The following is a 24,759-nucleotide window of genomic DNA, read 5'->3' as shown; positions in this document are numbered from 1 at the left end:
TTTGATTAGCCTCAAAATAGCAAAAATATTCAACACCATTTGTTTACTCAGTAATAATGGCACCAGTCATTCTATATTTTCACATCAGAAGCAGGATTGAAACATCGCTTCACATTACAGAGGGGTGTGTCACGCCACGCATAATACAGGCAGAAGACTGCGTGACGCAAAAGAAATGAGATTCGGCACAAGTTCTCCGAGGCGTGGCAACTAAGCAGGAAGAGCATCGATTGCACGAAGGTAAAAGCTACATGTAAACTTTAATCTTCATTTTAGTTCCGTGCTCTCGCTGTTTGTCGTCTTTTCATGATATCGTTTACAGACGGATAATCACGTCTTACATGCTGCAAATCTGAAAGGTATGTTTTGTCTTTGGCTGGAGAGGCTATTGCATACTCGATGTCACTTAGATGCAGGTTTATTGGATGAGCTCTTGCATTCTGTAGATATTTGGAACGCGTTGGGATCACGGGATGTTTTAATAGTCAAGAGTCGTTTGACCTGACGTCATAAACAATGTCAAATTCAAACTGCTTATTCTTCGAAGGCTTTCTTGTAACGTGTTCTTGATGCCTGCATAACCATCATTTAACAAATTGTAGATCGTCATGATCAAAGTTGATGAGATTTCATGCACGTCTTTTATACGCACACTGCTGTCTCGAACGGGCGTGCTTAAAAAACACGCACACACACAAAAATGCACTAATTGCATGCTATATGGTACCCGATCAATCTAATTTATGCATTGGAAGTTCAGGTGTAACGAACGCGAACTGAAGGAGTATTAAACTTAAGCTCTATAGATTATTGTCAACTTGTTTAATACATTTACATAGTGACTCAGACTTGAATGTTCTCCTTTAGAACCTAGTTGCACTGGGATATATTGCAGAGACTGTCCTTAATGTTGAATAATGGATACTGGATATAAAGGTACTAATTACTGCAAACATGAATAAGTGTCTAATGCTAGAGCCCCTTTCAATATTGAACAAGGCATTTGAATTCCCTGACGAATCACTGCAAAAGTATTCTGTAACAAAAGTGACACAGTGAACTACAGGTAATAAAAACAAGGAACAAATAAAGATGACTAAGAGCCATTTGTGCCATTTAACAATTGGTTTTAAGCATCTATCTATGTTAATCCCACATTGGGGTTTGAAGGGGGGGGGGGGGGGCGGGGGTGACATAATTTACATATATATGCTACCAAGTTTATCTCTCAGAGCTTAAGCTTTGGGGAAAGGAAAGTTTTTATTTGTTTTCTTTGCATTTATCTGACACTTCAGACTGCCATCTAATCAGATATTGTCTATTTTGAGAAAGACCTTTATTAGCTTCAAGAGCACGTTTGATTGTAAAACTTAGTGATATCAAATTCCAATGTAGACTTGCCACAAGTCGACCTCATGAATTTCAGCGTAGAATATGTTAGGCCGCGAAGCAGCCGTTTTAAGTCGCGAATCAACTGAGCGAGCGACGAAGTCGCGAGAGGTCGACTTGTCTCGCTTGAAGGGTTTTCATTTGCGTTTCATGCCAAAAATGAGGAGTGGTGTGACTTGCAACTGGTTCCTCAGATTACATTTGGATTGAATTGAATGGCGAAAAATATCGGTTCCACTCTGACCAAAACAATCGAACATGTGTGCATTTTGCCTACGTCGAAAGAGCAAATTTGTTTACTCTATACTAAAGTGATATACGAACAAAGATTTTTAGCGAAAATTGACGATATCGGGTAGCCAAAAAAAGACCAAAGCTTGTTTGAATCTTGAATTGATCGCCGGAAAGGAGATATCCAGTGGCAAAGGTTCACTTTTGACAAACATTTTGTGCCGAAATTGTGCAGACAAAAACGAAACCGTAGTTTGGAAGATTCTTGAAGTAAGAGAAGGCTTCGAATCATTGAGGAAGTCCATTGAAGCTGAGAAAGGCAGAACAACAGTGTGGTGATAGTTGCTGAGAATCGCCTCCAGACTTCCAGTTTAACTTTAAGATCTAAAATGTCCTGTAACTGTTGTTCAGAACAGTCGTCTCCCCGATCTTTCATCAGGGAAATAAGCGGAACCACCACCAATATGATGGAGTTGCTATTCGCATGATCTCCATTCAAACAATCAAACGCATACGGAGCTAGCTCGAAAGTCAAACTTTTCCCAGCTGCGGTTGGTGCAGAAACAAACACATTTCTTCCAGACAGATACATGTATGCTTCCACTGTTTTCTTCTGGTAGTCACGCAATACATGATATCCCGTGGCCTTTGAAGCTTCGTTAATAGCTTTCGCAATCGACCCCATATTGAATTTAACCGCAAGTCACGTTTCATTGTGCGTAGTTTGACAATTTGGTCCCCAAGGGATATCCAGGGGACCTCTGATTGGTTGAAGCGCAGTGACCCATTTTTGGGTCGCTAAAATTGGCAGCAATCAAGCAGGAAAAGGCCTTCGTCCGGCGGGTACTGAATAGTCTCCCACTGAATAAACAAGATGAAGGACTTTTCAGAAAGTCTAATTCCAAGGTAAAAGTCACATCATTTTTACATTAAATAAAGGTAGCGAGAACCTGCTTTTCCAGTGTACTTTCATCTGTTTTATAGACTGTAGTATTTGGATATTTTGTCCCACCTGGTGGGGCTTTTTTGAAACTTTTGATTGATGTTTGTTTTCCCACCCCGTGGAATTTGATCAACATTTTTAAGAACTTGTCCATGCCCCTTACCTGCATTCCCCCCCACCCACCTCCCTTGGGGATTAACATTGATGCAGTAGATGCAATAAAAGAATTGCTAAAACTCCTTCTGATTTGTTGATTACTACATGTAAGTGATATACATGTAACTGTTGAAACAAGTCATATTTTAACAGTCATCATGTAAAACAAATTGAGGTAATTAAAGCAATCAAATGTGGCTTTGGTTATTGCTGAACTGAACACCCCTTTAAATTTAATAATTCTATTGATCAATAGAGTGTTATGGATTAATTAATACTTAAAATTAACTACATGTGCCAATGTTTATGCAGAATCTGAAGAAACAGGATGGAAATTGTGAGAATTAATTAAAGCTTAAGGGCCCATTAACTGATCTTTTTGATCTGTTGCTAATGAAAATTTATTGTCAAATAACGTTATCATTTTTAGTTTGTTCAGAATTATTTCATGTGTTTTAACTTTTTCATGATCAATAACATCACTGATGATATCATCAGGCCTATATGCCCGTGGTCATGTGACTAATTCTGAAAAAATGCCAAGGCTCTCAAGCAAATTACTTTATCGGGAGTTTTTCCATTGATTTGATATTCTAACTTTAATCTTTATTATGCTATGCATCGATTTTGTTTCATTTCCAAATGGTTAGATTTTGAGAGAATTTCAAAATATTGAAAAATTTGTAATTTTCTGAAAGTGGTATGATTTTACAAATTTAAACGAATGAATAGCTATGTTTCCAACGTTGGCTTAAATCATAACTCGTGGAAAAAAGCTGGATTTAACTAAAACCCGCATTTCTGTTAGCGTTTAAAGAAACTGGAAGTGCCCGCGATATTTATCAGCAGTTACCCTACCAGCGTGTGCGTAGTTGCGTGCACATGAGTTCTCACTACCAGTGGCTCGATAAGATCAAACGTAGCACACGAAAGCAACACAAATACAGTTTCTCTATTTCTTTTGTTCTTGTTTTTGTTTTTCACTTGGTTTGTTTTTGCTTGCCCTTTTTTACTTTGCATTTTGTGCAAGACAAAGAAAAAGCGTCTAAAATGTACATGTATATTTCCATGTTGTTGAATTGTTTGAATTTTCCGCGCTCAGGCTGACGCAAGTGAAATTTTACCCTCCTTAACAACACGTGTGCACGCGTAAATTGGTTAATGGGCTCTTAAAAGTCTTTGAACATATACCACAGTTACATTACTTATTTTAAATTGTCATAATATGCATTGTTTTTTTTTTTTATTATTATTTTTATCTTAGATGAAGTTATTCTGAAACTTAAGAGTGAACTAGACAAACTCAAAGAGGTTTATAAATCTTCTGCAGGTATTGCACCTTCTTGTTTTAAATAATTAATAATTTAATAGGCAAGGGTCAGGTGGATGGCAGATTCTGTCCTTCTTGATAAACTCAGAGGGTACAAGGTATATTTATATATATATACATTGTAACATGCCAGTAAATCTTTTGTTATAAAATGCAACATCATATCACATGGCAATTAAAGATCTTTTTATCAAAAACAGCTGCCAATTCTTTGATTTCTTTGTTTCTCCAAAACATAAGAAATGACTTTGAAGTAAGAAACATAAACATAACTGTACGAAAATACAACTTCTGATCACATTTGATGTGATCAGAAGTTGTTTTCTTTCTTTTTTTTTCAGAAATGATTTTAACTGAAAAACAAAACAAAGTAAAGAAAACAAACAAACAAACAAAACAAACAAACAAACAAAAGAAGAAAGGAAAAACATGCCTGTCAAAATGTGGGGGCCAGTTGTAAAAACAATGACAAGTCATACCGAATTGTTCTCAGATAAATTCAGACATAGTCATGACAGTAATTTTGTGTCCAGGAGATCTATTTAAATCAAAGGACCACCATCAACCACAGTACATTGTGGGCAAGCTCGCCATTGGCAACATTTTCTGTAATACAGAAAATAGTGAATTTTCCATTGTGTCTCTTTAGCGGACTGCATCTTTGCCATCTTTAGCTACAGTGGGTTAAATATCCTCCTGAAGTTTCTGTAAGATTCGAATACTTGTTTTCCGTGTTTAGTTGGTGTTTTGTTGTCAGTGTTACGAACATGAAACATTCTAAAAGAGGACATCTGCCATGAAAGGAAAGCTGCCATATTATTTGGTTTACAAAATCAATGTGCTCGTGACAAATCAACATAACATGTGAGGAATTCAATATTAATAACAATAACAGAGGTGTTGCAAAGCACACTCTGGTTGATGGTGGCTCTTTAATGAGAGTACCGGCTGCTCTTGAACTGCAAGTAAGGTAAAGTAAGACCACATCAGGCCAAGTAATTTATAGCACTGAAGCATATCCTTAGGCTTATTTCTGTAGCCTTGATAGGCAAGAAATACTCCTAGTCGCTTCATGCTACAGAAACCTGGATAAGCTCCGGCCTGATGGGGCACTTTGCTCATATGCAGACTTGACCTTTACCAGGGCTTGATCCCAGACCACTTGACCCAAAGCTAAATCTGGAGACCAGGATGTTAACCATTATAGAACACCACTCCTCCCATCGAACTGTCAGAATTAATGAAAATTTAATATTAATACCAGTTGATTCACATGTTTGCCATACAGATTCTTACAACTGGGGGAAAAGTGAAAAAGTTTGTCGATGCACTGACCAGGAGTTTGATGATCTTCTGAAGACTCTGTCAGCCAATGTAAGTCACTGACTTGCCATATGACACTCTAATTACTAGTTGCAACTTCATTTCTTTTCTTTCTTTCTTTCTTTCTTTCTTTCTTTCTTTCTTTCTTTCTTTCTTTTTTTTTTTTTTTGATTTTTGTTGATTGCTCTTTTGACCTTTTTTAGTATCTAGATAGCTCCCTTACTTAGGTCTGGTAGCTCCTAAAGAGTTTGTCTTCTCATTTGTTTGTTTGTTTGTTTGTTTGTTTACAGTTTGTTTTTTGTCTTTTTTTGCCCTTTTATAGGAGTTGGAGGCTGCCACCCTCATTCTTCAAAGGCACTTAGATTTAGAGCAACAAATATCAAAATGTTTAGAAAACTTGAAAGCAGTGCAAAGGTAAGGGCTCAAATATAGAGTGTGGATGGATTGTATTTAAATTAAAATTATGTGATTGATTATAGGAGATTTTATCTGTCCCATCGCAACTTGCCAGAAGCCACATGGCAGCGATAAGGTGCTGTTGCTTGGCATTATGAAAATCGCATCTGATCTACACGTGCACAAAATGTAAATTACAATTGAACCTCCAGTTGTGACCTCCTCTCATAACTGACTACCCAGAAGCTCCTCAGTGACCAGTTTTCCAAAATAATTACCAAAAGTTTGCAAGTCAAATCACTATATTTGGAACCTCTTGTAAGCAACTGCAGCCACTTTTAGAGTTAAGAATTTGACATTTTCTTTTGATTCTAACCTCTTGTAAGCGACCCCTTTACAGATCATAGAGCTGTAATTGGATAATAAGGTGTTGTTACAGTAACATTAATGCATTCTTGGGTAGCACAAGAGACAGAAATTTCTCAATGGGATGTACTGGATTTTTTTTTTTTTTCGAAATTTACTTTTCACATGAGTAACACATTTAAGTCTTGGCAGTTACCACATGCTTAAATGAGGCAAGATTTTGACCCAATGTGATCTAAGCTCTCATAAGTGACCACCTCCCATAAGCGACCACTTGCAGTAGGCTTGACATTTTGGGTGGTCGCTTACGGGAGGTTCGACTGTAATTACAGTTGAACCTGCATTCAGTTAGCAGATGCCTCCCATATTACACACCTCCTTTGTGAAGCAGACACATGTAAATGTATACAAAATTATACACTGTAGTCTTGGTCTCAGTCACATACACTTTAACCTTCTATTTACCCTGAGACACCTACATGTACAGCTTCCAACAGGACACACACTCAAGCCCCAGTTAAGTACAGTGTGTCCATGCATAGGAGGTTCAGCGGTGTTTGATTGACTGAGTACAAGTTTATCAAGTAAAGCATACATGTACACATGTGCTGTTCATGTAAAAGAATTGGTCTGATCAGATCCATTTGCATTTAAACTAGACGAGAAATCATGTGCTAGTTCAGGGGTCTTATTAAGGACTGGACACCGGGCAAATTGACCGGCTCTGAGGATGATTTTGCTTGCCTGGTTTGACCATTCAGAAGAAAACTTTCTTAAAAAGTAGTTCAAGGTAAAAAGTTTTGCCAGCCTGTGAAAAAGAGGTTGCTCTTCTGCTGAGTAAAACAGAAACTCCTTCACTATATTTGTGCATGTATACCTTACAACTTAAAATGGAAATTAATATGATTTTAAGTTACTAGTACTGCTACTTAAAACATATTACCATGCATGTGACCTAAATTGTGACATTTTTGGCAGTGGATGGGATGGCAAAAATGTTGATGTCACTCAAAAAATTATCACAAGTCAAAGTAAAGTGGCAAGATTGAGAAGCCGATTCCTTCGCTGCATCACTCAGGTATTAACATGCATGTAAATTTCAAAATTTGTCTTGATGGGTCATGGTGATAATTTAGTTTAATGTGAAAATTTTTATGATGATGATAGTGATGATGATGACAACAACAATGACAATGATGATGATCGTTGACGACATCAATGACAACAATGATGACAATGACGGCAGCAATGATAACAATGATGATGATGATGATGATGATGATGACGATGAATATTATTTTTGTTTTCATTAGCAACTTCAGAAGAATGGATCTATAGCATCTGAGCTCCCTCCCTGGTCTGCAGGAGACCATAACATCAGTAAAACAATGGAGGAAACTAATAAAACAGAACCAGAGAAACACGTTCCAGCACTGGTGAACAGTGGAGAGCATTCACAAATGCCTGTCTGCAACAACACAACTGCTGAGATAACAACAGAGGTGGAAGCATCCCAGGTTATCAATCTAGTGTACTCAAATGTCGAAGATGTTCAAGATCCAGCTACTGCTACCACTCAACAAAATCTTCAAGTACATGCACAGGGTGATCAAACATTTCTCACTGAGCCTGGCATCAACGTTTTGGCTTCGAAGGAAAGTGAACAAAATGAAAATGATTTATATGAAACAATTTTTCCAAGCCAACCTTCACGGCCAGCACCTCCAAAGCCCCCACCATATTCCTCGTCGAAGAAGTTGAGAGACACAGCTGGGGGGAGTGGTAGCGAGAAGGTGTCAGAAAAGGTAAGAGTTTTGCAAATTGCAGCACTACAAATTTATTATTTTTAAGTTCTAATTTAAAAACATTTCTTTGGCTGTTGACTGTGCAAAGATCTGTTCCCAATTATTGCAGTACTTACATCTTAGTAACTACAGTACATGTAAGTTATGGACCAAGTTTTCTCCCCTTTGCTTTATGGCCCAAGCGTGAAGCGCAAAGTACAGTGCTAAATGAAAAGAAGACATTATTAAGAGCTTTAAAATATACCTCCCTTGTGTCTAATGGGTTCGGGAAACAACATTTCTATTTATGTGGAATGGTTTTAAAGCAGTGTTGCTTGTACTGTTACGAACACTCGGTGAAAAATCACATTTTGGCCAAAATTTTTGAACAGCTTCAAATTTTTATTGGCTGCACTGTAGATTTTGGTCCACGAAATTGATTTATCACAGCATACACAGTAACTGTGAAATATAAATGTATGTTGGATGTCATGTACAGTTTTTCAAATCTCTTGTTTAGGGTGAAAAACCTGCAGACAAGCAGTTGTCTATTTATGCTAATCAGGGAGAAGATGAGCCAGATGCTTTGGTTGTAGAGCAACAACACTTACAAAACTGGGATCCTGTGAGTATAAAACTTCAATTATAGCTTTCATTTGTTTTAGTATCACTGGTGTTGTAGAAGGACTAACACACTGTACAGTATTTGCTTGGTTAGATCATGCAATTTGCTCAGATATTATTAAAAAAGGGAGTGTGTTGTAAAGATTCATCGCTCTTCTTAACAAATCATCAATCAAAAATGGCTGCAATGTTTTGATGATATGGCACACTTAAGGAATTCATCACAAGCTTGTCTTTTAAACAGGCTAGAGAATATTTCCTTGCAAGTCAGTGAAGTGAACATAATGTACCTGACTGTACAATCTGCGTCATTTGGCAGCAAGCTAGGTGCAAAATACATGACTGTGTTGTAAAACAAAATGATACATAGTTCTCATTGTCCTTGTTGTTTTGATCCGTAGACGCCAGTCCTCCAGGAGTTGTTTGGCAATGTGCGTCCACTTCCCACCCCTCCACTGGTAAGGCTTGTACATGTAGAGTTCTAAATGAAATGCATTGGATCCCATTGCTTCCTCATACTTACTGTATAAATCAATACCAGAAGACTTTCTATTCATGGTCAGCAGTTTGAAAACAGGCAAACATGGCATGAAATTATATACATTGTACAGTTGAACCTGTTTAAAGGACCCTAGTCGCCCTTCACCATTTTCAATGCCATCGAAATTACAGGTATTGATATTGCATGACAAAGCGAAACTGTATTGCTTTACTGTAAATTACATGTATGTTTCTGACAGTATGTTTTAATTATCTTTAGCATTTTTGCAGTGATTTCCTTTGTTTTGACATGCTCCAAATAAAATACAATAGCCAAACTCTTGTATGTAAACAAAGATAAAGTAGGGCTCTTTAATACCCTTTGGAGGAGCCTGAGACCAGAGGGGAGAAGGGGAGCAAAGGAGGGGGGGAGGGGGGGGAGGGGGGGAGATGGTGGGAACTCCTCAATGAAAAACTTGAATCTAATCCTGAAGTAGACCAATCCGGGCGTGGGCTCAGCTTTATTTGACCCCTAAAATATAGCACTTTCCGGCCCAATACCCCCCCCCCCCCCCCCCTCCCAAGGAGGTTACGGCTGAAAGTGAAATGAAAAGTTATGCAGAAATGACAACATTTTTCTTACTGTTTCTTCTAGCACACCGTAGAAGATACTCTGACGGCTAAAATAGGGATGTTTCGTCCTTGTGAACAGCCAAAAATAATAACAAATAATAATACCAAAAAGAGAAAAAAAAAAGAAAAAAAGAAGAAAGTGAACGAAATATGCAAATTCATTGAAGGATAGTTTCATGGTTCAGTGCAGTTGTAGCATTGTTGTAGCACGAGTTAAGTCGAGTCACGCCAGGTTAGCGTCACGGTAGATTTCATTTTTGTTGTTGTTTGTTCGTTAGCCCGCGTAGCAAGCGTTTATGTGGGGTTCGGGAGCAAAGAATTACAGCGCGAAAAATTGTTCGTTTGCTTGTTTTTACATATATTATTTGGCTTTCGGTTTCGGTTTTAATTGCCGAGTCACAATCATGTACAAGAGGTACAAGAACAGCAAGATTTGCCTTTTTTTTTCCCGCCGATTGCGAGAGTTATTCCAGCATTGTGTCGAACGTAGCACTGTGTGGTCATGCACCGTGTAATTGAATTTAGTGCTATTGTCGATAGTTTTAACAACTTTCTATTTCTTCTCAGCAACAATTTCAGTCTATTTATTTTCGAGTTTAGCGCTGACAAAGTACAGTTTTTCACGATCATACAACTCGCTTCTTGGGTCTGCCTGTAATTTCATGTCCACCTCACCAAAACCCTCTTGGCGTAATATTTCTTGGATTTGATTCTCGCTCACGGAAAAGCAATGGAACTTTTCCTTCCCTACTCTATAGAAATTCTGACCTATGGAGCTGTACATAATCAGATATCCACCCGGTTTCAAGTATTTTTGCAAATTCGCAATTGCGTTCCTAAACTCTGTGTCAGATTTCACTGCTGTTTCGATGCAACAACTAGTTGTCACGACATCGAACGAGGCAAGCTGGGAAGTCCATGTAGCGGGCCATTTCACCGGGTCTTCCAATGCAATATCACAGGGCAAAATATGAGTTATTTTCTTTCTTAGCTCAGCTTTTCGAATCAGCGCTTCTTCGCTTCCCTTGCCTTCAAATCTTTGCACAACGAACCTGAAATATGGCGACCAGTCGTGAGCATCACGTGATCTTTCTCGCCAAGCGGCTACTTCTTTCCGATTCTCTTCGCTGTACTCGGCAAAGATGATCTCTTCGGCATATGGTGCAGCACTTATAAGATCGTAGATGGCAGGTCCCCCACCGAAGTTGAGAACTCTTGCGTTTCGTTTTGCCATTTTCGACCAAAATTCATGAAAGCATCTTAAAGGAAATTCGCTGTATGACTCAAGCTGATCTCCTGTTCCGTTGTAATAGTTAAGGTAAACTTTTGGATCAAACTTGTTGTGGTAGTCTTTACCGAAACGTAATGAATCCATTTAGCAGGTAGACAGTTCCATCTGCTCAGTGAGGGAAGACGAGAGGGAACCGTTCGATTGCCTGTCTATTTCATGTTAGCGTGTCGCGTGTGTCGTACTTTAATTATCATGCGAAACGTTTCCTCTTACGGCTTGTCACGCAATCAGAGAGGTTGCGATTGCGTGACGAGTCATGTTGGCTTAATTTGATTTGATTCCACCGTTTGTGAAAGAAACCAAAGTTAGCTGATAGCTTTTTCATAAGCTGGAGATTTTCCTCAGAAAATTTGCTTCAATGCCCTTAATACTTTAATACTCCATGCCAGTTTTAACGTTGTGTGGTTGAAGTCTCGGTTGTGTTAGACTGCGAGCAGCCATTCTTTTGCCAGAAAATCCGTGGGCAAGAACTTAAAACAAGTGAGCGTGCGAGTGTGACTGTGAGCGCAGCGACTAGCGGCATGGCATCGCCGCTCGCATGTCACGCTCACAGTCACGCTCGGACGCTTACTTGTTTTGCGTTCTTCCTCACGGATTTTCGAGCAAAACAGAGACTGCTCGCAGTCTACGGTTGTGTGGAATTAGAGGTCGCAATCTTTCAGAAGGGGACGGGGGCGGGGGGGGGGGGGGGAGTGCTGAGAAGAAGTACTACATGGCATATGATCATGGCCCGATCGTCACAATTCTCATTGAAACATTGCAAGTTGGATAACGCTTTGTGGACTGAATGGTGGTGTACTGGTGACACAGCCTATTACGAAACAAATATTCTGCGTTGATTTTTTGTGTAAATAATGACCCACTGAAGTTACCTATTTGTGTTTGATTTAAGCGGACCATGGACGCCAGTGTTGATAATATTCGCATGGCGGGATATATGGAGAAACAGCCTGTGAGGGGAAGCATGAAAAGGGTACGGTACTGTAGTGTAGATTAAAGGGGCTCAGCCACGGTGTTTTGTCTTGTTTTGGTCACGTACAAAATCTCCTTTAAATGGAAGGAAACCTGAAAATAATAGTTGACTAAGATAGAAAAACATCAAAGAGATAATAATAAACCATAAAGGAACAAGGATGGTCAAGGATGGCGAAGATTGACACGGCAAACGACTAATTCGAAAAATTGACGCTTAACTTTTCAAAATGTGCAAACCATGACTGAGCTCCTTTAAATTTCAGAAAGTAAATTTGTTGTGTTGATCAGTGAAAGGCACTCAAGTTGTCAGAGAGAGACATGTAAATAACAAGATATGTTTATTTGTGTTTTTCGTAACTGTTTTTGTTTGTTTGTTTTGTCCTGCACGCAGCGAAAAGCAAACCTCTTGTCGTCCGTTGTTTATGTTTTGCTTGTTTTTTTTTTTTCCTTATCATTTAAGTGGTTTCATGTAGGTAATGACCAAAGTATTAGGTGCTGTTGTGCTTGCACGGGGGAAGTTTTTTAGTATTAATCTGATAAATTTGTTGAATAATTTGCGGAAACGTCGAGACTGAATTAATCCTAGGCTGTGGTGTTTGTCATTTGCCGTAAAATGCGAGGATTTAACTACCTGTACATACTTTTAATTCGATGCGTGTGTTCAAAAAAGTTGTACGGCGCTCATGTAAATCTGTAGCCCTGTAGTCAACCTGTTGGTATAATGTTGTATTTTATAGACTTCTGTCTTCAAGGCTTGGAAGAAGCGGCATTTTAAAGCTGTGGAAGGCAAACTTTATTACTATGAGGTACCCTGATTTGAATCCATTCATTTGATCCATGACATGCAACTGCGAGACACCTGAAGTGATTTATGCGTGTAATATCTGTAACCCGCAGGGCATGGGGAAAAAAATGAAATCTAGTTGCCTAGTGGGCTAGTAGATTTCGATACGATACGATACGTTAAGTTTATTTATACACGGCATTTCACCAGTCTTTAATCTAGCTAGTACGTATCTTCCTAACTACAATCAAATGATAAAAATCCAGTTTTCAGTTGCCCCCACTACAAAATAACTTTCCCAATAGGCGCACAATGTTCATGCCTTATCAACTACATCATTTACTAGGTACTGTCTATAATCAAGTATGCTTGGTTTAAATTAATCCATGCTTTCAACTCATTGTTTTGCTCATCTTTTGATTAGAAATCATCACTAACAAGACGACTGACGCTAATTTCACTTTCCCACTGGACCACCAAACTTCCATTTTCACCCCAAGAGCAAAATTTGCTTGCCCCGGTCTATCGGACCTGGGTTTTTTCCAGCCCTGCAATGCAACACATAACTGTTTTATAGGGAAGGAACGTAAGGTTCTAAGTTTATGTTTCATTGTTAACAGGATCATCGGACCATGGAATCCTTAGGGTTTGTAAACCTGGTCGGTTGTAAAGTAAGTGAAAGTTTATTTTCTTTTTGCGTAACTTCTGATAATACGTTCTTCGTCAACCTAGTCAGAAAATGCACAGCATCGTTTCCTTTCTATACTGAACCATTAATCCCCCTCCCCTCCCCCTCCAAGCGAATAAGCCCTCTGAAAAAAGCCATGGGATAAATTTAAACCCAAGCGGTTGCATGTTAAAACATCACAATTGTACCGTATTTTTTTCTGATGTATATCCTTGATCAATTGGACACAGTTCTACAGCTACATTGTGGTTTAATGGACAGTTTAATGATGATAACGTTAAGAATTTGTCTTTCATTGTTTTAGGTGAAAAAGGTTGAAGATAAAGTGCTGGAAGTAGTTGAACAGGTAAGTGCAATGTCCCTTAGAGAACGTACATGTGCAAGTTTTCATTCTTGTTATTGAGGATTCTTTCTGGTCCCAAGCGTTAATGTGTTCCTTTGCGAGAGGCTAGACTAAACATTAAATTTTTTCGTATTTCTATCGAGTTTTTAGTAGAAATGCTGCAACCTGATTGACTGAGTGATCGTACACTATCAGCCATTACGGTTCACCACTAAATTTTCTCGGATTCTTATTGGTTTAAATTGATCTCGTGACGCGATAGTGTTCATCCTCGGAGAGACACTATCAGCCCATAGTGCACATCTGAGGAAAGTACCCGGATGGATAGTACTCGTCCGTGGAACTTTTTCTGTAAACAAGCTGGCTTGTAGAAAATAAATAATTGGAATTGCAATAAGTGGGTTTTTGTTCAAAGTTGGCGCGCGGAAGAAAATTTAGACACTGTCTCGGAACTATCGGTCTGATAGTTGCCCCGTGGAAGATTTCAGCTACACTGTCATCTGTCGCTGCATTTTTTTTTTTTATTATCGTCAGAATGAAGGCGGCCGCTCAGTGAAGCTGAAGTGTTTCTCTGTCAAAGAAGCGGAGGACTGGCGAGAGGCACTAGAAGCTGAGTCTGCAGTACCAGTGGACAGCAGTCCTGTACCAGGAGAGTCTCCAGTCACTGAGGTACTTGTTCATCTTCTTTCTTTAACGCCTAGAGTGCCAAGCTCGTTCACTGATTGCAGTATACTTTCATTTCGTTTGACGTTAGTTTGTTAAGTTTTCCCCAATAGTATGGTAATCTCCTTTATGCTTGTCTTTTCAGCAGATTCTAACCAAGCCTCTTTTGTTGTTTTCAGGGCATGACTATCATAATCGACTTAGGATCAAGTGCAGTCAAAGCTGGCTTTGCCCTGGAAGATGGTACATATGGCGATTTGTAATGTATTTATTTTACATTCGTTCGGCCATTCGGTTCGGTCGCTCGGTAGTTCGGTCGTTTGGTTGTTCGAATCATTCGGTCGTCCGGTCGTCCGGTCGTCCGGTCGTTCGGTCGTTCGTTCGGTCGGTCGGTTGTTCGTTTGTTTGTTTGTTTTTTTGTTTGTCTGCCTATTACTGCTGCTTGTCACTTATCCTTATTGCATTTCTCAATACTCTTAGCGTGGCCTCAAGTTATATTCCCATGCGTTATTGCTGTGGATAAAGAAAATGAGTAAGTGCTAAGATGTTATCTGGTAAATATTCCAGTTGATTACCATACACATGCTAGTTTGATGCGCAGTTCTTTCTGACCGAGCGTGAAGGGACTTACTGAAGAAGTCTGGCCGGACGTCACGATGTACACGTACATTATTTTTGAAAACCTTGAAGGGCCAGTCTCCCGCAGTGCGATCCCTAGTAAACCACGAAGGGTTACCAGTTATCTGTAATTTTAAATTTTACCGATCAGCACCAATCAGATATTTGCGACTGCTTATAGAAAAAAGATCGCAAAACATCTTCCATCCGTTGATCCTCTGTGCGGAGTCCAACGAAACAACGTTGTAGTTTGAGATATGCAAACCGTATGCTTGTAATCATGAAATCATGTTTATGCAAACCACGAGGTTCTTTTTTTTTTTTTTTTTTTTTTTCAGCAGTTTGTCATCGTTATCTTTTTCGTCTATTTATAGGGAAAATTGCAAATATGGACACGCTGCTCTTCTTCCAGAAACAAGAAAGATGTCGAGATTGTGCTTCCCGTTAAGAAAATCACTCAAAATCGACAAGGTAACTCTCGAATTCTCTTAGAATTCTTGAAATTTTTGAAACCCTCGAGTGCGTCTCGGATTTGCATAACTGTCGCGATTTTTCCCAACCCCTCACGTGTTTAGATGAAGCTATGTAAACACGGAAAAAGTCCTCTTTTACTTAAGTAATGTAGATTTATCTTTCCGCTTTATATTCTAACGTTCCTTTGATTATGTTGTTGCAGCTCAAGTTCGAGATTCTTGATTTAATTGGAATCTTTGAGCATGTTTTTGACAAGCTCAAGGTTAATCCATCAAAGCACAAGGTAGGAATCTGGCATTTTGTGACTTTTTTTTTCCAAAATTATTGACAAGACGTTCAGTTCGTCGTTTAGTTTGTCCGTTTAGGTAGTATTTTTTTGGTATATTTCTACAGTTATGATAGTTATCGGTCTATTAATGTTGTCGTTTGTGACAGTCAGTACCAAATCTATTTTTCTTTTTTTTTTTTTTTAATGCAGTAAGAACATAATTTTGCTCTTGAAGCAATCGGTCTACGAGTCAGGAAGTCAGTTAGTCACTGTTTAAATTCTCAGTCCGTTTGTTAGTTACTCAGACAGTCAATGCTATTCATTAAGTTAAGTCTCCGTCCGTCAGTCCATCAGTCAGTCAGTCCGTCCGTCCGTCTGTCAGTCAGTCAGTCAGTCCGTCCGTCCGTCCGTCCGTCAGTCAGTCAGTAAGTCAGGCAGTTTATGCTTTTTCCAGAAGTATTTCAAAAGTAAGCGAGGGTATCAGCGTGTCACCTAATTCAGCCAAGTGATCAGTGAAAAAAAAAGTTAATTATCTGCAGGTGATTATGACATTGCCGCACGCTTCTGGACCACAAGAAAAGGTACGTTATTGACTCTTTTGTATCCTGTCTCGTAAAAAAAGAGATTAAAAACTACAAAGTAATTTCAGGTATCGAACCCTGTTAATGAAGCGGCCACCTTTGGGGAAATGACAGGTGGCTGTTTAACAGGATTTCTTCAGGAATTTAGTAGCATGAGTTTTAGTAGAAACGTCGATTTATTTTAATATAAACATGCTTTAATGAAGGCATCATGGAATCGCGTAAAGGCAATAATAAACGTTTGTTTGAACGTTTTTATCAGTGGTCACTTTCTATTTCGGAGTCTGACCTGTCATCGCCTTTTCCAAACAAAGCCAAACTACGTTTATTAAATTTTGGGTGGCCGCTTAATAGGGATAAAGACAATAAAAAACCCTCGTTGTGACGACCAAAAGTTGCCACGGCTGCTTAATAGAGGAGACCGGTTAAAACATACAGTTAATAGAAGATTGCACTGACACCAAGTTCGGGACTTTTATACCTCGCCGCCTAACAGGGTGTGGCCGCTTAACAGGGTATGGCAGCTTAACGGTTAATAGAGGTTCACTTTATTTTCTTATTTTGTTGGATCTTTATTAACAGGAGGAGCTTGTAGAGCTGTTGTTGGATCACTTCCAAGTCGAGGCCTGTTATCTTCAGGAGCAAGCTATTCTAGCCATGTACTCCTACAGCGCTATTTCAGGGATTGTTGGTGAGTCGAGCCAAAAATTGTCATTGTCCGGTCTTTAAGTTTGTGAGGGCATTTCGTGACAATCTCACGTTGTGAGGGCATTTCGTGACAAAGTCACGTAGTAAGGGCATTCCGTGACAAAGTCACTTAGTTTGGTAAGTCGCGTTCCGCGAAATGAATCTTGATAGAGAACCTTTTTTTGAGAAGAGGCTACCTCATGCCTTATAACGCCGTGATTGACAAAGATAGCAAGCTAAATAACGATAGAGTACTTATATCTTGTACTTGAGCGTATAAAGTACATGTAAGGTAGATAAAGTCTGCATACGATCCAAGTGGCCCATCAGGCCGGTGCTTATCCCCGGGTTCTGCAGCATGAAGCGACTAGGAGTATTTCTACTGCTCCCTGGATGGAATGCTAGACCATCGCAGGGTTACCCCCAGCATCAAATTCACCGGTACCCATTTATACATCTGGGTGGAAAGAGGCACTCTGAGAGTAAAATATCTTGTCCAAGGACACATCGCAAAGTCCTTAGCCAGAGCTCGAACCCGGACCGCTCGTTTCGGAGACGAGCGCACTAACGATGAGGCACGGCGCCTCCTTATAAAATACATGTAGACTGTTGCGTTTGTTTTTGAAAACACATTTACTCTTTTGTTTGCAGTGGATATTGGCAATCATATCGATATCTTTCCAGTTGTGGAAGGTAGGAGTTCTCGGTTTTGTTTCATTGATGTTTCTCTACGTTCTCGATTCAACTTTCTTAACATTTACTTACACGTACCATTTCCCGTGAACATAGGATGTATGATCGAGGCAGGAACCACAAGACTGCCTTATGGTGGAAGACAAATCACAGACAGTTTTACAAGAATGTTGACAGAAAAGGGCGTACGGTAAGACAGGAGTGGCAGATCCGGGGGGGGGGGTAGAAGTACTCGGGGAAGAAGGAATCAAGGAAGCCACGACCTACCGAAAATATTCAAATCACCACTTTACTGTTTAGTTTCTGGTTGAATTCACAACGCCCCCCCCCCCCCTTCCCCCCTCCTTCTTTCACCCCCTAAGGGGTTCTAACGCAGATTTGCTTTAAACTTAAGACTGCAACTACACACTCCTTACCAGAACATTTCAAAGATAAAATTTTTCGGCTATCAGTTAGGTACACATGGCATTCTTGCACCATCACTTTATTTCGCGCAACGTCTATGCTTTTGTTGAAGGTTTTTATACAAATCCACTGCTACTGTAAATAGCTTCTTGTTCCTGATGTTGTTTCGAATGATTTTCCTTTTTCTTCCAACGCAAGGTTTTTTTCGGAAGTGGAATCTTACATCTCACAGGCCATCAAAGAAAAGGTACGATAACCACAGGCGACCTAAGGTCAATATGTGACTGTTGTGACTGATGTTATGCAATTATACGCTTTAGAGACTTTGTATGGGAAATTCACTTTAGGCCCAAATATACTGAAATAAAGCTATTTAAAAAGCTACGATAACCACGAGCAACCCAAGGTCAATATCTACGTGACTGTTGTGACTAATGTTATGCAACTAACGCTTTAGAGACTTCGAATGGGAAATTCACTTCAGGCTTAAATATGCTAAAATAAAGCTATTAAAAAGGTACGATAACCACATAGGCTTGGTTTTGGTGTCTTTGACGCAACTGGGCGCAAATTGTGTGAACCTCAAATACATGGAGACAACACTATGTTGAGGTGGATAAATTAGGCTATTCCCCATATTAAGTCTCTAAAGCGTTCGTTGGGTAACATTAGTCACAGCAGTCACATATTTAGCTTTGGAAGCCTTTGTGATAACCAAGGTTTATTGAGAGAATAATGATTTTTAAGCACCCGTCTGCTGATACTCAATCGGATTCTGAAAATTGTGAGGTAGTTGTTATAGCTCAAGCGACACCAGCAGCAAACTGGTTTTATCGTTGTTTAAGATAAAATATTAAGATAAGATCTAGAAGTCAAAGTATTTATCCCTAGCGGACTGATTGGAAACACTAAACAACAATGGGCCTACAGTAATGGGCGCCAGACAGTACTAAAATACTAAAGATGAATATTTACAATATAAAAATAGTGAAAACTACAATACTAAAATATTAAGAATTATTTATAACGCAATCTATTCACAAGAGCGATAGTTAGTAGCGTAGCCAATCAGAGAGCGGCATACGTGATAGAAGCAAGAACACTAGTAGATTTATACTAACGTAGTTAGAGTAGGAGCATTTCCTATATTTTTACTTGACAGGTATCTTTCGTGGCAAGGCGAGGTTCTCAAGAAGATGATGAACCAGACGGTACATTAGTCGTGGATTTAGAAAAGTATTCCATTCCAGATGGAACCAGGTGTGTTTCAGACGTTATCCGTGTTTGTGAGAGATATTATTTTGTCATTTCCCAAGGTTTTGTGTCTTTATCGCCACTTTGCTAATAGGAATGAATTATGCTCGAAACGTCCAACTGTCTCACAAGTCATCTTTGCGTTCAATAACGTATCTCTTTTGAACTTTTTTAACTTTTTCGTGTACTTTGTCAACAATGGCTAAATAGTCTTGTATCCCAGTTTGTATTTGTCTGTTTCTAAGGGGAGAAAAGCCAGCAATAAAAACAAATTAAACAAAAAGGCAAACAACAATAACACTGTATGAAAGTGCCCTCTGAAAGTGAGGAAAACCATGAGCTAGCGTAGCCTGCGAACGCAGACGGTTTTCCGGCTGTCTGTGTGACGGTCGGAAATACGTCAGAAATACGTCGACGGTTTTTTGTTTGTTTGTTTGTTTTTGTTGTTGTTGTTGTTGTTGTTGTTATTGTTGTTTTTGTTGTTGTTTTTGTTAATGGAAAGCCACTTTCTCAGTGTTTCTATCGAGCTACAGAAACATTTCTCAAAGTCTAAGATAACTGAGAGATATGGAAAAAAAATACTCGCCTGCCTTGCGGCCCGTGTTTTCTCAGCGTTTCTCGTTCCCCCAAAGTTCTTCGCCTGTTCCTATAACTTTAATGCAAGACTTGAGATGTTCCTCCTGTTTAAGTAAACATATTTTTGTTACATTTGGATATTTTGTTTCTTTCCCTAGAAGCGTTACTGTGGATACAGCGAGACACCGCTGTACTGAAGGACTGTTTAAACCGTCCGTCTGGGGCAAGGACAATCCGGGCATTCACGAACTGACTGTCAAAGCCATCATGGCTTGCAGTATAGACATACGCAAACAAATGTGTCGAAATATCTACCTGAGTGGGGGAGGGTCCATGTCGAAAGGTTAGTTCAGGAGATTTGAGGCCCTTCTAAGAGTCGTAAAGAACCACCCCCCTCCCCCCTCCCCCCGCCGCCGAAAAAAAAAAACACATTATACTCAGGTTTGCCACAGGTCAGGAAATGGTCAGGGAAAAAAAAACATTCTTCGAGGTCAGGTAAAAGTCAGGGAATTTTATTTTGAGTCAAGGAAAATTAATCTTTCGAAGAAAGGTCGGGGAATGTTAAAATAATTTAATGACTTATGTGGGGTCACAGTAATCTCAACGATATTTTCCTTAATGGCGAAGGAAAAATTGTTGAAAATTATTACACGTAATTAACGAGTGGAAGAAGAAGCCGCTACTAGAGTTGACATTTTGTATTTCTATGGTCAGGGAAATTTTATTTTTATTGAGGAAAAGTCAAGGAATTTTGTAAAGGGATATCTGTGGCAACCATGATACTAGTCTAGCTTTGCTGAAGAGTAATGCATAACTACCGTGAAGCTGTAAAAGAGTTACGTAATGGGTTAGACATGCAATAAGTTGTAAAGTCAAATTTTGAAAAAAATGTCCCTCAGACGTTTTCAAATGTTGTAGTATCTTTGAAGAATCGCTTAAAATGAATTCCAATTTAATCTCTCTTCCTCACTTCATGTAATATTTTCATCCTCGTGTTCTGGGAACATTTGATGCTCGAACGAATGTACTCAGTCATTTTAGCACCAAAAAATGTAGCAAAATAACCAGAAATATTACCTCAATATTTAGAATTTTTGGCCTATATACCTCATGAACAAGACGCGTTTTCTTTCCCAGGCCTTGCTGAACGACTTCAAGAAGAAGTTAGTGAATTAATGCCCATGACTTCTCATGTGCAGGTAGGCACGTCACTTCCGGTTTAACGATTCCATTGACAATTGCTTTTACCCGTTAGGTGGAAGTCCGAGACGTTTTTGTGAACCTTTGGGCATTATTTCTACGGTGAAAGGCTGACAAATCAGTAACTTCCTATTTTCATTCCCCGAAACTATTAGTTTAAAATTACATTTGAGTACGCACGAGGGTTTCCAAAACAGACAGGTTTTGCCTCTTGTCTGCAGAAATATAAATTTGTATCTTTCTCAGAATTTAAGTGCTATTTTGAATCGACAATTTGTTTGAAAGAGAATACAGATGATCCCAATGTTTCTAATTTCTGTCTTTTGTTTTCTTTTCCGTTAAAATGGACACCAGGTTCACGCAGGACTTGAGCGCCATCACGCCGCCTACATCGGAGCCTCAGTAGTAGCCAGGCTTCCTCTGTTTGAAGAGCTATGCGTCTTTAAAGAGGACTGGGACGAAGCTGGGCCGGATGCTTTATTGAAGTGGTTGACACTGTAGCAGAATAAACGTGATCTAGTAATTTTAGTTACAATTAAAAAAAAAAAAAAATCAAAACATGACTAGCAGACGAAAGATATCATTCAAATAAACAGACAAACGACGAACGAAAGATAACTTTTCGCGCTTAAGCACACTTGACAAGATTGTCGGTCAATGTTCTTTACGATTATATGTTATGAAATAGTATACGCGAAACAACGTCTTGCACAAAGCGGTGTGAGTCATGTCTTCTAAGCAGTTTTGTAGTAGTCTTTTTTCGGCTCTTGTTCTTCTCAAAACGTAGTTCCAAAGGAACTGCAAAAGCGTATCACATTTTTGCTTCGACTATTTATTCGAACATAAACGCTAGTAGCGTGCATGAAAAGAACGAAGCACTTGTTATGAGCTATTTGCATGCAATGAACTATGATAATACCAGCTTGAATGTATACATGCGTCAGTTGTACTGGGTCTAATAATCGGTTGGTAGCTCACGGCTCCCAGTCTGCTAGACTGACTAGACACATTTAACTGGGAATGGTTTCTGGCTGGCAGCTTACGTTACAATAACTGAACCGGACATTCATCGTAAGCTTACTGTAAGCGTCAACTTGAAATGATAGCGTGGTAGCTTGTAGTAATGTACATGTGATGGGCAATTTTCTTCAACATAAAATGTATTTCTCACGTTTAGGTTTTGTATTTGTTGTTGTTGTTGTTTTTTTTTTTTTAATGGTGGGCAATAGCTCGTGTAGGAAGCACAAGGACTAAAAGAAACTTGCTCGATTTTTTTTCTTTTTTTTTCGGTGGTTTTTGCTATGCAGGAATTTTTATTTTGGGAAATTGTCTAAACCACCCTCCCCCCCCCCTCCCCCCCCCCCCTCCCCGTTAAAAAAATAAATGCTCGTTCCCTAAAGTGGTGATTATTACAGTGTCATAACGAAAGGGGGAAACTATACGATGCCTCGAACACAACTCGTAGTTACAAGAAGATTCGTATTTTATTTTCACTGAACCCTGATCTGTGTTACATGTTATATCAAATTATTTTTTTTTTTACAATTTATTTCTATTCCAGTTTGTTTCTGTCCTATTTGATGAAAGTGCAATCTTTATTTACAGATGATGATGTGATTATTAGTGAAAAAAATTGCAAGCTGTGCGGCTTTTTCTGTTATTAATACGGCTTGTATCTATGGAATACTTGCCTAAGCGGTAATTTTGCCGCCTTAGCAACAGGTCGGTACTCGAACTGGTCCGGGTGAAACATGGGTAACTGGAAAGAACGACAGCGGCTAAACTGTGGTGACTTGAATGCAGAGGAATGGTTGACTGTCGCGGGAGATGTCTGGTATAGCTGGTCTGACCGGTTTGACTGCACTGTTAGGAACTCGCGTCTAGCGTGACTGACAGGGAACTGCGGTCGCCGTGGTTGCCAAGTGTCCATACGAGGTCTGCTTACAGGCGGCCCAAACTGGCTTGACAGGTTGGTCTGGCGGATGGATGCTGAATGTGCTTCGTCCTTTCTCGACTTTGCGCGGCGATTCTGAAACCAGTACTGAAAAGTAATTTAAAAAATAGACTTAAATGAGTTGTCAGACTGCCATGTTACCCTTAAATATCCTAAAACTGAGTGAAAACGAATAACAACTTCCAACGTACCAGGGTGTCAACAGATCTTAATGCGTTTTTTTTATTATTATTATTATTTTGTCCGCCATTTTGTTGGTCGCTGAAAAAAGTAAAATTTCTGCTTGTTTGGTTGTCATAAGATTATTATCTGGTGGAAATATGAAAATATTTCTTTGCTTTTGTTAAAATTTATCTTCCTGACAATTAAAGCAAAAGATATGTGAACGGTATAGCAAGACCTCCCTTTTTATGCGAATATCGTTGTCTGTTATGTTGCCGAGACTTCATGCCTGAAATTATATGTTAGCGTCATGTCCGTTTTGGAGGAATGCGATATTATTTTCTTCGCCCTTCTGACAAACTTGAATTGACAAATAATTCTAAAATTACCAACTTTCCACAACTGTACTCCCCCCTTTTAAAACCTGAACTGTGCAAAATACGCAAATTTAGTTTAAACAGTGCAACTATCTCACCTTCAAGCTTCTGGGCGGTATCCCGAGTTTCTGCACCAGGTCCTCCTCGTCTTCCCTCGTCAAATATGGCCGCCTCTTGTACGCTCGTTCCAGCTCCCACACCTCAATCGGTGAGAAGGTCGTGCGCGTTCGTTTCTTCCTCGCTGTCTGCTCAGCACGAGGCGATGCTTGATCGGGTTCGCTGTTACAACTGCTGGGGGAGCTTGTGTTGTCATCTGAACAAGGAGATGATTGTGGGCTGATATCACTGTAGCTGTGTTGAGGACTTGGAATCTGTACGCGGAGTTCGGAAGACTGCATGTTTCTCTCTGAAAATAAAATTAAACACAAGTTCAAAACCATGTACAGATAAAGTCGTGTATGTTAGCAATCTTGTTTGTATTCCATGCCCGGATCTCGGCAATACCAAAGATATTTACCAGGGATGATTTCAATTGATTTAGGGTTTAGTAATTAGAGGTAACTACCGCTTCGATGTAAATTACTCTAAAAAATTGAAATAACAATAACATGGCAAACTAATCACCCTCTCGATCACGATGTTGTTAGCTTCTTCCCTGCTCTTGTCGTTTAAATTCTGTGGCTGTCTTTTTAATCATCGGATGAAGGATTAATCGTGTAAACAAGAAGACGAAAAGTATTCGATGAAAACGCAACTTTCAGTGCAAAACGATTTCCTCCGACGAAGGCAACTAATAACGTTTCCAGTGTTTTGGTCATTTTACGCACTAAATGCTATATATTCTATGCTACAGACTCTCAAGTTAACAGCTATGACATGAGCGATATTGCCCGGGGTTCAAGTATCAACGAAGTGTTATAAAGAGAAACTCACCGTTCTTTCGTAAATCTTGTTTTTTCCGATTATCTTCCAGGCCCAGGATCGCGCTGATGGAAAAGGACAGCGACTTGCTGGAGACTGGCACCAAGGGCGTTGAACGCAAAGTATGCGAGCGTCTACCAGCCAAAGGTTCCATAATAGAAACGACTGAGCGAAATCTGCTACGCTCCAT

The 24,759-nt window shown here is 39.4% G+C and overlaps 3 protein-coding genes across 4 annotated transcripts; 1 reads left to right on the top strand and 2 right to left on the bottom strand.

The window, feature by feature from the left end:
- Positions 1-70: 70 nt before the first annotated feature.
- LOC110041519 (uncharacterized) lies at positions 71-22,331 on the top strand. 2 transcript variants are annotated; one of them, XM_020746810.2, is made up of 27 exons: positions 73-359; positions 868-936; positions 3,984-4,049; positions 5,338-5,423; positions 5,695-5,786; positions 7,113-7,212; positions 7,448-7,939; positions 8,439-8,543; positions 8,944-9,000; positions 11,839-11,919; positions 12,659-12,727; positions 13,326-13,376; positions 13,698-13,739; positions 14,271-14,405; positions 14,579-14,642; positions 14,880-14,931; positions 15,392-15,488; positions 15,694-15,774; positions 16,299-16,340; positions 16,923-17,031; positions 17,679-17,720; positions 17,817-17,910; positions 18,324-18,372; positions 19,288-19,385; positions 20,114-20,298; positions 21,093-21,154; positions 21,510-22,331. In XM_020746810.2, the coding sequence occupies exons 2-27, from the start codon at positions 918-920 to the stop codon at positions 21,654-21,656; spliced, it is 2,517 nt and encodes an 838-aa protein (XP_020602469.2). In that variant the 5' UTR covers positions 73-359; positions 868-917; the 3' UTR covers positions 21,657-22,331. The 2 variants fall into 2 exon arrangements, with proteins under 2 accessions (XP_089137634.1, XP_020602469.2); XM_089281508.1 differs by lacking the exon at positions 21,093-21,154 and having other exon boundaries at positions 71-359.
- On the bottom strand, positions 9,990-11,156 carry LOC149096138 (indolethylamine N-methyltransferase-like). The gene has a single exon (XM_089281543.1). The coding sequence runs from the start codon at positions 11,028-11,030 to the stop codon at positions 10,236-10,238; it is 795 nt and encodes a 264-aa protein (XP_089137669.1). The 5' UTR covers positions 11,031-11,156; the 3' UTR covers positions 9,990-10,235.
- Positions 22,332-22,682: 351 nt separating the features above from the next.
- LOC110041523 (uncharacterized) lies at positions 22,683-24,759 on the bottom strand. Its single transcript, XM_020746814.2, has 3 exons — positions 24,582-24,759; positions 23,747-24,054; positions 22,683-23,196 (listed from the first exon to the last, which is right to left on the bottom strand). Exons 1-3 carry the CDS (start codon positions 24,757-24,759, stop codon positions 22,816-22,818), a joined length of 867 nt encoding a protein of 288 aa, XP_020602473.2. The 3' UTR covers positions 22,683-22,815.

Source organism: Orbicella faveolata, unplaced genomic scaffold (genome assembly GCF_042242905.1).
Source record: "Orbicella faveolata isolate gen_17 unplaced genomic scaffold, um_ofav_v1 contig_48, whole genome shotgun sequence".
NCBI classification, from domain to species: Eukaryota; Metazoa; Cnidaria; class Anthozoa; order Scleractinia; family Merulinidae; genus Orbicella; species Orbicella faveolata.
This window is presented reverse-complemented; position numbering and strand designations above follow the sequence as displayed.

Bases quoted from the DNA above. Each gene is read 5' to 3' on its own strand.
- LOC110041519 (XM_020746810.2), top strand. The intron at 13,377-13,697 runs GTAAGTGAAAGT...TCATTGTTTTAG, and splicing joins TAAACCTGGTCGGTTGTAAA to GTGAAAAAGGTTGAAGATAA. The intron at 15,489-15,693 runs GTAACTCTCGAA...ATGTTGTTGCAG, and splicing joins AATCACTCAAAATCGACAAG to CTCAAGTTCGAGATTCTTGA.
- LOC110041523 (XM_020746814.2), bottom strand. From the start codon at position 24,759: ATGGAGCGTAGCAGATTTCGCTCAGTCGTTTCTATTATGGAACCTTTG. The intron at 24,055-24,581 runs GTGAGTTTCTCT...TTTTATTTTCAG, and splicing joins ACAAGATTTACGAAAGAACG to AGAGAAACATGCAGTCTTCC. The intron at 23,197-23,746 runs GTGAGATAGTTG...ATTACTTTTCAG, and splicing joins TACCGCCCAGAAGCTTGAAG to TACTGGTTTCAGAATCGCCG.
- LOC149096138 (XM_089281543.1), bottom strand. From the start codon at position 11,030: ATGGATTCATTACGTTTCGGTAAAGACTACCACAACAAGTTTGATCCA.